The sequence below is a fragment of the Hippopotamus amphibius genome, chromosome 12 (assembly GCF_030028045.1).
Source record: "Hippopotamus amphibius kiboko isolate mHipAmp2 chromosome 12, mHipAmp2.hap2, whole genome shotgun sequence".
NCBI lineage: Eukaryota > Metazoa > Chordata > Mammalia > Artiodactyla > Hippopotamidae > Hippopotamus > Hippopotamus amphibius.
The window spans coordinates 79,426,468-79,438,610 of record NC_080197.1 but is presented as its reverse complement, the minus strand read 5'-3'; the positions used below and the strand labels follow the sequence as shown (position 1 = coordinate 79,438,610).

The following is a 12,143-nucleotide window of genomic DNA, read 5'->3' as shown; positions in this document are numbered from 1 at the left end:
AAGTGAGAGCATAGCAATGATCCAGCAACTGCCTCACAGCCTGGGCATCGCCCTGGGGGATGGAAAGGGGCTTCCAGCCTGGGCCCGGGCCTGTAGCTAAGCGCAGGACCGGCCGCCTCCCTTCCTTCTTTCCCCCCCTCTCTCTCCTTCCCTCCTTTCTTCCCCCTTTCCCTACCTCTCTCTCTCCCTCCCTCATTCCTTCCTTCTCTCCTTCCTTCCTTCCCTCCTTCCCAAGCACACACTACTGGCCACATACTGAGTTAGGCACTAGAGAAAAGACTTCCTCAGGGCCCTGGCTTTCCACGAAGGTGGCAAAGGAATGAGAGCTGACCAGAGGCTTACAAAACAGCAGCGGTTAAAAGCAAGAGCTTTGGCCTCAGATGGACCTGGGTTCAACTCTTGACACACCTGTCTCTAGCTGTGTGACCTCAGGCAAGTGGCTTAATCTCTCTGAACTTGCATTTCCCCTCTTAAGGTCTGTGAGAAGTAAGTGAGATAGTGTATTAAATACACCTAGAAGAGCGCCTGGAACATGGTAAGGGCTGGATAAACACAGTTATGGGAAGAGAGGCTGGACCTGTGGGAGCATTCTGGGGCCATCCAGCATGGTCAGCGTCCCCAGTGGATCACTCCAGGGGACGCCCTGGGGTCTGGGTGAGAACAGACCTGGGGTTTTCACAGCCCTTTAGCCGAGGGTTTGGCAGAGTTTGGCAGAGGCCCACACCTTTCACTACGCCCTAGCTTCGCACAAGGGAGGAGGGGGGCTGGCATGCTCTCGTTTTGCCAAAGAGGAGACTGGGAAGCAGTGGGGTCGCATGGGCTGCCTGAGGTCACCGGGGGAAGAAATGGCAGGTGGCTCCTAGCCGAGAGCCACCCGTCTGCTGACCTTCATCTCCCCCAGACCCTGGCCCACGACACCAGGGTGCAGGAGTTGGGCCGGAAGCTGTGATCCTGAGGCGGGAAGAGCGCTCTGCTGGGCCTGGGGGGAGAGTGGGAGACTCTGGGGGCTGGGGGCCGAGATCCTGGCAGGCAGGCTCTGGGCCGAGGGGGCATCTGACTCAGGGCTGGCCGACCCTGAGGGCTGTTTGCACCTGTCTTTGCTATCTGGGAGCCAGCGCCCCAGGGGTGCCTCACCATCTTGATCCCACCTGCCTGGAGCTGCAGCCGGGCTCCTTCCAGGGAGAACAACAGCATCCCCCTCCTCTGCACCTGCCTGTCTGCGCCCGGCCCCCAGCACTGCCAACCCCAGGGTCAGTGGACACACACGTGCGCGCGCACTGAGGCTGCGATGCTGTACAGCAGGCCGCGTCAGGAGTGGACGTGCCCATGGAAGACAAGCACTTGCTGCACCCCCAGAGGGCTCCGTGTAAGAGGTCCTGCCTCCTCAGCCCCTTGTGAGTGAATACAGGGGTGACAGAGCCATCGCTGGCTCATCCAGCTCGCCAAGGTAGGTGATGGGCTCTGGGATACAGCCATGAGCAAGACAGATAAAGTCCTTGCGCCTGTGAAGCTTATCTACTGGTGCGGGACTGAAAAGATCTTTTTATCTCCCTTTTGCTTCCCCCTTTATGCACCTGATGCTCTGCTAATCCGTGTCATTTCAGGGGATTAGGGGAACAGGGGTGTCAGGAAGGAGGGGGTCTCTGTGGAGTCCTCGCTGCCCAGCACACGCTAGGATCTTGACAGGCTCGGCGCATGGCTGGGTGGGGTGGGAAATTCACCATCTTCCCTTTTCCCATCTCTGTATCAGATATGATCTCCTGATGAGGTCTGCTCCCCTGGACTGCAGCCATGGACCGTGGGAACAACTCTCGCTGCTTCTTATTCTAATTGCCTGAGGTTCCAAGGAAATAACTCTCACCTTTTGCAAACATATCATCTAGTGGGAACGTACACAACTCACATGCACTGTCGTGTGGAAGGCTGATATTCTGCTTTACGATTAATTGTTCTGAGAGTCGTTTTCATTTACCCGTGTGTAGGCCTCCTGTCTGGACTCGGGTTCCACCACAAAATCTAAGCTTCTACAAAACCAAAGAAGGCTCAGTAAAAGTTTGAGTGAAGACATGAAGAGGGTCTAAGTATGAATGTGTTGGGCCCTGCAAACAGGCACACAGTGGGCATCGCCTGGCACTAGGGACGGGAGCTGCGGGTGTGTGCTGCCTGCTGGTGCCAAATGAATAAACTGGATTTATTCCCTGTTCAGTGGGAAGATCTGGAGAAATGCTCTCTGCGTCCTTCAGACCCTAGTCTGAAGGGTCCACCTCTAAGGGGTTTCAGGACCTGTGCTTCCAGGCACTAAAGACTATAGTGGTTAAGGACACAGCTCCTCGGAACTTCCCTGGCGATCCAGTGGTTAAGACTCTGTGCTTCCGGACTTCCTAACTGGTGCAGTAGTTAAGAATTCACCTGCCAATGCAGGATACACAGGTTCAAGCCCTGCTCTAGGAAGATCCCACATGCCACGGAGCAACTAAGCCTGTGAGCCACAACTATTGAGCCCATGTGCCGCAACTATTGAAGCCCACGCACCTAGAGCCCGTGCTCCACAACAAAAGAAGCCACTACTATGAGGAGCCCGCGAACCACAATGAAGAGTAGCCCCCAGCAACTAGAGAAAGCCCATGTACAGCAACGAAGACCCAACACAGCCAATAAATAAATAAACAAATAAATAAATTTATTACAAAAAAGAAAAAAAAGACTCTGCTTCCACTGCAGGAGGTGCAGATTTGATCCCTGGTCAGGGAACTAAGATCCTATGTGCCGCGTGGTGTAGCCAAAAAAAAAGACACAGGATCCAGAGCCTGCCTGGGTTCAAATCCCAACTCTAACATCAACAGCTGGGTGATCCTGGGCAAAAGTACTCAATTATCCTGAGCCTCGACTTTCTCATCTGTAAAACAGGCGTTGTTAAAAGAACTCAGTGACAGTCAATGGAAGCGTGTAGCACGGAGCTTAGAAGATGGCAAGCACATGAAGTGTTGGTGGCGAGCTCAGTGTGGCAATGGCCAACTGGTGTAGACCAATGGCCCTCACACTTGAGGAGCATCAGAATCCCCTGGAGGCTTGTTAAAACACAGGTGGCTGGGTTCCACCCCGAGTTTCTGATTCAGCAGGTCTAAGGTGGTGTCTGAGAATCTGCATTTCCAACAAGTTCCCAGGTGCTGCTGCTGCTGCTGCTTCCAGGACCACACTTTGAGAACCACTGGCATAGAGAAGGAAGAACTCGGGTGTAGGATTTGGGTGCTGGGACCATTCCTTAGCGTCCAGTGAGTTTGGGCAGTTAACCTCTTTGAGGCTCAATATCTTCACTTGTAAAATGGGACTATTAACACCCACTTCACAGGCATTCCCAGGCGGTTCAGTGGTTAGGACTCCGGGCTTTCACTGCCAAGGGCCCCAGTTCAATCCCTGGTCAGGAAACTAAGATCCCACAAGCCGACCAGGAACGAAGATCCCGAAAGATGCTCCGTGCAGCCCAAAGAACAGAAACCAAACCAAACCAAACAAAACCAAAAAACAAACAAAAAACAACAACAAATAAACCAACCCCACTCCATGGAGGTCATGGCTGGCATACGGCATTCCTCGTATTCATCAATAGTTACTACTGTTTACATTCTGGCTCCGTCTATTGGCCTTTGAAGGATGGGCAGGATTCCCATGAGCAGTGATGGGTCAGGCCGGCTTGGGGGGATGCTGCTGAGAACTCCAAAGCCTGGAGCAAAGTGCCAGATGGGTCTGGAAGCCCCAGAGCAACTTGCTAATTCAGAAAGAACTCTTGTTTTCCAATTCTTTGGAAGTTTCTATGTGGCAAATCCACAATTAACATTGGACCCTGACCCAGATGGCTGACAAGGTGACCTCTTGCAGGGGAGGTGGAAAATGCTGCCTAAGAAAAAGCCAGCAGGCCCCACGGGGTTCCTATCACAGGCCCCACGCCTTCCTGTCCCTCCCTTCCCATTCTGCTCCCGCGTGTCTAGGCCCCTTTTGTCAGAAAGAAAGCCTGTCACCTCTGGACTCACCTCTGGACTCACAGGGAGATCAAAATCCCTCGGCCCCTGGCAGGGCTGGGCTGCCCCAGGGCCCACGCACTGTCATGGGGCCCCCTGGCGGACGGAGAGGCGCTGACACCTTCCCAGCGCCTGAGCCCTGAGCACTGGCTGTAAGGCTGCAGGCACCTGGGAGAGGGCTGGCGCCTCGCAAGGCTTCGCCCAGGGCTCAGAGGAGATTTCTAGGCCTGCTGGGTGTTATTACGGGAAGAGCACGTGGACACCCCACCCGAGGTGGATTAGAGACTGTTGACTTTTAAGGGCGAGACCCACTGCTCTTGGCACAGGAAAGGCTTCAGGCTGAATGTCTGCCCCAGACATGGGCCTCAGGGGTCCAGGCCTTTGCAGGCTTTGGCCTGAAGACCAGTGGCAGCGGCCAGCCTGAGTCATTGGTTCCCTGAGGCAGGATACGCATGGAGAAAGGGCAGGATACGCGTGGAGAAAGGGCAGGATACCCAGGGGCAAATATTCTCTGTCCAAACAGCACACCCCTCGCCCAGCAGTCATTGGGCCTGAAATCCCAGAGATCTGTTCTTTTGCCTTTTTTTGAAAAAACTCTTTGACATAACTCTTTCATATAAAAAATTCAATGCAGTCATCATTTATTGTGCATTTAATGTGGGCAAGTCACTGAGCTTGGCACCATGGGGACCCAGGAATATGGAAGATGGATTCCCCGTGGGAAAGCAGATGGCTGGAAGGGCCACCTGGAGGGGTCTGAACACAGCCCAGGGTCTAGAAGGAAGGGCCAGCCTCCCACGGGGCACAGGGAAGAAAAGCCTTTAGTCCCAGAGGGAGCAGGAGCAGGCGGAAGGGCGGGGTGTGTTCAGGGAACAGTGAGTCATGTAGTGCGGCCTAGTAAGGAGGGTGAGCCCTTGGCCCCTCCCAGGAGGGAGGAGGAACAGGACACCAGGCTGGAGGGGCAGGTGGAAGCCAGCTGGGGGGTCTTCACAGCAGGGACTGTGGGGACCCAGTGAGGTGGGCTTGTCTGGGAATTTCCCTCCCTGAGAGATGTGCCTGGAGCAGCTTGAAGGGGGAACGTCCCCCAGGTGGGCAAGGAGAGAGGTTCCCAGAGGGGGAGAGAAGCATTTAAAAGATGCGGCGGGGGATGGGACACGACCCTTCCCTGCGCTGGTGGCGCAGCGGTTAAGAATCCGCCTGCCAATACATGGGACACAGGTTCAAGCCCTGGTCCGGGAAGATCTTACATGCCGTGGAGCAACTAGGCCCACAACAAAGCCCGCGAGCCACAACTACTGAGCCCATGCGCTGCAACTACTGAAGCTCCTGCGCCTAGAGCCCGTGCTCTGCCACAAGAGAAGCCACTGCAATGAGAAGCCCATGCACCTCAAACAAGAGTAGCCCCCACTTGCTGCAACTAGAGAAAACCTGTGTGTAACAACGAAGACCCAATCCAGCCAAAAATAAATAACTAAATAAACAGATTTATTAAAAAAAAAAAAAAAACAAAGACCAAGGGTGCTGCTAAGAAGACAAAACTTCGAAATGTGGGCCAGGTCAGGCTGAGTCAGAACCCAGTACCCAGATGCCTCTAGGCCCACGGCGGGAGTGTGGTCCTGAGTGGGAGAGAGTTCTCTCTCATCTCATCCTTATTCTAAGGCTTCACAATTTTCAAAGCACATTCACCCACATTATCTCATTGATCTTTTTGACAACCCTCTGGGCTAAAGTGGGCCTATTCCATTTCACACATGGAGAAGCTAAGACCTAGGTGAGCTGAAGTTATAAATTCTGCTTTATATTAACCACTGGTCTTTTGGGGTGCACATTTCTTTCTGTTTTATTTCATTTGTTTATTTATTTATTCTTAGATAGTTCAAACACACACGAGTCAGAATTTAAAATGTCCAGATAAAAATTTCTCTGTCAACTCTGTTCTCCCAGCTGCCTGGATCACCTCTTACCAGTCTGAACTCAAGCCTTCTGACTATGGGTGTAGGGCCCTTTCTGCCACAGTGGAGCAGGGGCTCAGGACACAGCCCCCCTGTAGATGCAGGAAAGCCCTACACAAGTGTCACCCCGGGAGGGGTGTTATATCTGCTCTGAGCAAGTGTCCATTTGGTCTTCTTTCATCTGAGGCCACATAAGTCTGTCTTTAGATTCTAAACTTCTTGCAGGCAGGGAGTCTATCTTCAACTTCTGGGAGGTCACAGAGTAGGGCTTAAAATTATAGGCCCTGGCATGTAGAGAATTGGGATTAAAAACTGTGCTGTGGGACCTTGAACAAGTGACTTGGGCTCTCTGAGCCTCTATTCTTTCAACTACAATAAGGATGCCCTCACCAACTTCACAGGGCTGCATGGGGACCATGTTTAGCCGTGTGTCGGGGCAAGGTCTGTAATCTGTAAGCAGGAACTGCCGTCATTCCGGGTGTTCTGGGGCCTGTGTGTGTCCACAGTATGATGGCCCTGAGCACCCTTTCACACTTAATCCTAACAGAGAATTAGGGATCTCAAGCACCAAAGGCATAGTAGGTCACCCAAATCTATGTATCTGAATGAACTGCTCACTCTATCTGGGCTGGCATCTGTCCTTCCCTTTTGTGAAACCAGCTTCCAAAGTCTAGCTCTTCACCATCTCCTTTCAGGTGGCTTTTCTGGATAGTCAGGCATTTTGACAGAGGGGCCAACAGCCCACGGCTCCTCTGGGCCTATTTTGCCTGATGCCCTGAATTTGAACTGATATGCAGGGAAACTGCCACATGGCTTTTCTCAGGGCTGACAGCAGTGACTCACTGGAGGGTCACCCCTGCCCTGGAGTCGCCGAGAGCAAGTGACTCATGGCCTCTGCTCCCGGCCTGGTGCACACCCGCCTGACCTCTGCCTCTCAGAGGGCATGTCCTTAGCCCCTGAACCTCCACACAGAGGAAGGGGCTTCCCCGCTGCTAGATCACTCTGGGTTGGAAAGGACCCAAGAAATCATTTATCCCACCTCCCTCACCTCGCAGATAAGAAAGGGAGCCCGGTGATGGGAACAGGCGCACAAAGCCAGCTTGTCGCGGGAGCAGGATCTGTACTCTCTGCTTCCCTCCGGGCTGCCACAAATCCCGGCCTCTGGGCCTTCCAACCACAGGGCCTGCACTCCTGCCTCGGGCCCCAGGTCCTACACACTCTGAGCATTGGATCCCGAGGCTTTTGGGTAGGACAGTTACTTACCCCTTTGGGAGCACGTCCCTGGAATCTCGTTTCCAAGAAAGAGCAGAATGACCTGTTGGAGCTGGTGGCCCCCACGGACCTTACTGTCAACAAACAATGTAAAACTGTGTTTACTTTTCTGGTAAAAGAGGCATTCCTTTCCTATCCAACTCAAGTTTTGTCAAGAAACCAAAATACAGGCCAGCGAGGATTAAGGGATAAATGATGGTCTGGGAGAGCAATGGGGCAACCCAAGACTTCAAGGGGGGAACCCACACTAGCCCTGGGAGCTGGGACATGGCGAGCGCCTCCCCTCCCCACCCCCCACCCCCCACCCCCACCCCCACCCCGGGGAACAGGGACGTGAGCCTGGCGGAGGGCAGGGCGAGGTAGAGCGCGCCCAAGCGGGCGGCACTCGGGGACCCGGAGAGGGGTCTGCGGTGTCGCCCCACGCCATCTGCAAACCCAGGTCCTCTTGCGGCCCGGAACCCCGGAGCCCCGACTTCCTATCCGCAGGGCGCTGCCTAGGTGCTCAGCCGGTTGAGGGGTGCGCGCATCTCCAGCAGGGCCTCGGGGTCTCAGGCTGGGGGCCCCCGCTGCCCTGGAGGAACAGTGCAGGGGCCGGGGGCGGGCGCTCACACACAGACACTGAGGGGCAAGCGCCACTGCCGGACGGACCTCAGACTGGAAAAATGAGGCTCGGAGTTCTCTTTCCTTTGAGGAGCAGCTGTCTCGCTCGGGCTCCTCCAGAATGGGATTTCCCACCCGGTTTGTGGATGTGGAAACTGAGGCCCAAAGGGGGAGGTCCAGAGCCGGGGGTCCCGGCTGCCGGCCTCCGGCCCCTGCCAGCCCACGGCGCCCGCCCGCCCACTGCACAGACCCCCGGGCTCAGGGGGCGGACCCGTGGAGCGGCCTGCTGCCCCGGGGGGCGGGGGGGAGGGCGGCCCGGCGAGGAGCGAGCGGGCGCAGGAACAGAAGTGACTCAGGCCGGTGCTCAGACCGGGCCTTTGTTCCCGGGACGCCGGCCTTAAAGGGCCAGCTCACGAGGCAGCGGCGCGCCCGTCCCCTGCCCCGGCCCCGCTCCTCTAGGGGTCGCTCCTGGGCTCCAGGCTGTCGGAAGAAAGGGGGGCATCCTGCAGGATTCGGGGGTTCATCTAATCGAATCCTCAGGCCATAAGGGAGGGCCATCAGGTCATTTCAATCATCCCTCTACCTCAGGGCAGGGCTGCTCCTAAAGTGGCCCAGAGGGATTAAGAAAACCCTTTCCCCGCTTTTTAAAGATGCTACCATGGGGGACCCCTTTCTAGGCAGCGTCTCCCAAGGTCTCGCAGCCATCTATCTTCTAATCACAGTCCCCACCCTACAGCGTGACCCACTCACCCTGACCCCATGTCAGGACTGGATAATTTGAACCCTCATTCGACACGTTTGGTGGGTTTTAGGCCTGCCTATGCAGACCTGTGAACAGGCTCCCGTCCTGGGCCTCCGTGGGGTCCAGGTTTCACACCAATCCTGTCTTGTCAGTGGACACCTCGGGGAAACACACCCACCGACACCCCAGCCCCCAACCCCCAACCCCCACCCCACGCGCAGCTGGGGCCAAAGTTGCTCCTTCAGGCCCCCAGCGCCACCACGTGGACACGGGAGAACGGTGCCCTCAGGGACTTCGAGGGGCCCCTGAGAGCTTCCCGCCACCGTCCTCAGTTATAAAGCAGCCAGAATTGGCACAAATCAAAATAAATCAGGCCCTCCCTAAATGAGCAAAGGAAGGATGAGGCCTGCCCGCTCCTGCGCTCCTGGGAACCCACATCCTCTGTGAATCAGTCACTTAACAACAGAAGCCCATCAGGTCTATGAAAACCTAGGAACAGTGGTCATTGTTGAGGCTCTAAGATCTCTGCCCTCAGTACCCACCCCTGCTACCCCTGTCCCCACACGCTATCTGCTTGATGCTAAAAAAACAGACAAAAGAACACCACAAGAGGTTTGGGTTTATGATTTTTGTCCACTGTTCATATGCAACTTTTCAGAGAAAGGAGTCTCTCCCTGAAGCTTTCTTAGTAACGTCACAGTTTATCAGGTCTTGGACTGAGCGCTGGGTTTGGAAGGAGAAAGTGCAAAACTTGTCACTACTGGGCAAACTGGAGGGTAGGGTGGGCATCAGGGAAGTGGGCACTGCCAAGGGAGAAATCGAGGCAGAGAAGTCCCAGCTCATACTTGTGCCTGGCAGAGGCCCCTGCTTGTGGAGAGAGCTGGGGGCTGCCCCATGGACGCTCTCTCCTCGTGAGTGCATTTTATACCCAGCACAAACCTTTTCCAGATGAGCTAGGACCACAGGTTGTAGCCTCGGGGCCGACAGGGACTGTGTGGGCTTTGTGGGGTATTGGCCTTGGGATCCCTGGCCCTAACCAACTAGCCCAGCCGGCTCCAGACAAGCCCAGCATCCAGAAGGAGCAACCAGAATCCTCTGAGAGCTGCCCCAACCACCCACCTGCCCACCCGCCCACTCAACAGACATCCTTGTGATGGGCTGGGTCAGATTCCCTATGTCCAGGCTGTAACATCTCCGAGGCCTCCCTTCCTCCCCTTTCTCACCCCCATTCTGCTTCATTTCCTTCACAGCCTGACCCTAAATCAAGACCATAACCTTTCAATGGGTCTCCCTGCTTCTGGGCCCTAGTGAGCTGATGCACCCCAGGCACCACCATAAAAGAATCTCCCTAAAACCTACCCAAGTTCTCTTGAGTGACTGCTGGTTGCCTGCAGCTTTTGGTCTGACTTTCTCGGTCCAACCCAGAGGCCCACACCACTGGCCCTGCATCAGGACTCTATCTTTCAGAGTGAGTGACTTCTTGAGAATAAGAGCTTCATTTTAATATTTCAAAATCAAATTAAATGTAAATTATGCTTCCATAAATTCTAGCCAAAAAGTAATAAAAAAGCAAATGAAGAGCTTTGGACTGGCACATATTGCTGTGTGCATAAGTGCGTGCACACAGACGTGTGTCTGATGGGCCGTGTGTCTGATGGGCCATGTGCCTGAGCAGAGCTGCACCTCCAGTGCTCCCTGGGAGGCCGAAGCCGGACCCACAGACAGCTCCTCTTCCATTTGTGAAGCTCTGCACCCCACCTTGGGGCCGCATCATTCTGGGAGAAGAGGTGCCTTTTCCTTCTCCACCCAGCCCTCAGAGCTGAGATGCTTTCTGCTCAGAGGAAAAGAGCCACCCAAGGCCAGGCCTGGCCCACGTAAAATGGTGAATAAAATGAGGAAGGTACATTTTACAAGCAGCCCAGACCCCTCCGCCCTTTCTTAGATGATGTGTGAAGGTGTGAGGCAGGGTTGACCCTCCATGAAATGCAAATTACAACACAGCATCATTTCTGAGTTCAAAGGCACTTAAGGGTTTTCTAGTCCACCTCTTTATCCTTTCAGACCACAACACTGAGAAGGGTGTTCCCTGCCCTTGTTTCCCACCTGGGGAGAGGAGACCTTTAAAATCCCATCCTCTTCCCAGCCTCTCAACTGCTTTCCTTCCAGAGCCTCCCAAGTAAGCCTGTGTTTTGTCCCCTACAGCCTGGGAACCCCAGCCCCAGGAGAAGCCCGCTCATCGACCTGAACCACTATGCCACCAAGAAGAGCGTGGCAGAGAGCATGCTGGACGTGGCCCTCCTCGTGTCCAACGCCACGCAGCTGAAAGTGGTGCTGGAGCAGGGGCCGTCCTCTCATCACTACACCACCCTCGTCACCCTCAGCGTCTCTCTGCTCCTGCAGGTGGTCATCGGCATCCTCCTCATGGTCATTGGTGAGGAGCCCGGGCCTGGAGTTGGCCTTGGGGCAGGGGGGTGCCCCCCAGTGGGAAGAAGCATCCCAAGTGCCTCCCTGTCACGCCCTGCATTTTGCACAGGCCACCTTCTCAGCCATACACGAACCTGCTGTCAGCCCTGTGCACTTTCAAATGCCCAAGTAAACAACTACATAGTGTGTGCAGGCACCCTGTCCTACCTCCTGGTATCCCATTTAGTGGCCACTCCACAATACCTGCTGAATGACTGTGCTCACTAACTCGAAGCAGCGTTCCTTAGGCTCTCTTGCGCGAGCACGCATCCCCACTCTTAGAAGACCCAGTATAAGTTCCCAAATCCTGGTTCAGTTAAGCACCACATGGATACCTCATACTGGTCAGTGAGGGAGAAAGCATCTCAGTACAATGGCTGCCACCTCCCTTGATCTCTGAGGGGCCGGACTTTCTCTGGACTCTAGTGGCTGTGGTCGGGGAAGCTCGAGGCTGTGGTCCCCCCACCCCCAGACCCTCACCTGCCACTCCCCCTTCTCCACAGCTCGACTGAACTCAACGAGGTAGAAAAGCAGTGGCGACTAAACCAGCTCAACAACGCGGCCACCGCCTTGGTCTCCATCATTGTTGTCATCAACATCTTCATCACGGCCTTTGGGGCACATAAGCCTGGGTTCCTGGCTGCCAGGACCTCGAGGAGCCCTCTCTGAACACAGCCTGGAACGCAGGTAACAGAGGATGGGAGGTCCCCAGGTGGCCCTTCTCACCTCTGGGGGTTTGGGCTGCAAGAGAGAGAGACTTGCTAAGCCAGAGGGGAAGAATACAGACCTGGGGCAGAGCTGGGCTCTTGGAGAAGAGCTTGGGTTAGGGCTCACCAAGGCCCTCTTGTGCTCTCTCTTCTTAGGCAGGGCTTTTCTACAGCCTGGGATGGGTGGAGGCTGTGGTTAGTGGGGGGAAGAGGGAGATGTGGGTTTTCTCCTTGGCACTGTCCAGCAGCCCGTGCGACTCAAATCGTGGTCCACAGGCTAGCAGGGTCAACAAAACCACCGGAAGCTGGCCGGCAGTGTAGAGCCTCAGGCCCCGCTTCAGATTCAGATGTTGAACCCGCACCTATATCCTGAGAAGGCTGCCACGGCAAT

At 55.1% G+C, this 12,143-nt stretch overlaps 1 protein-coding gene and 1 long non-coding RNA gene across 2 annotated transcripts; one reads left to right on the top strand and one right to left on the bottom strand.

The window, feature by feature from the left end:
* Positions 1-2,732: 2,732 nt before the first annotated feature.
* Positions 2,733-8,064, bottom strand: LOC130833465 (uncharacterized). The gene is made up of 3 exons (XR_009048484.1): positions 7,889-8,064; positions 7,232-7,314; positions 2,733-3,208 (listed from the first exon to the last, which is right to left on the bottom strand). It is a non-coding gene; the product is annotated as an uncharacterized LOC130833465 (long non-coding RNA).
* Positions 8,065-10,784: 2,720 nt separating this feature from the next.
* NINJ2 (ninjurin 2) lies at positions 10,785-11,714 on the top strand. The gene is given in 3 exon segments (XM_057703661.1): positions 10,785-11,013; positions 11,549-11,557; positions 11,560-11,714. Coding segments are annotated over 3 exon segments (315 nt in total). The 5' UTR covers positions 10,785-10,862.
* Positions 11,715-12,143: the final 429 nt, after the last annotated feature.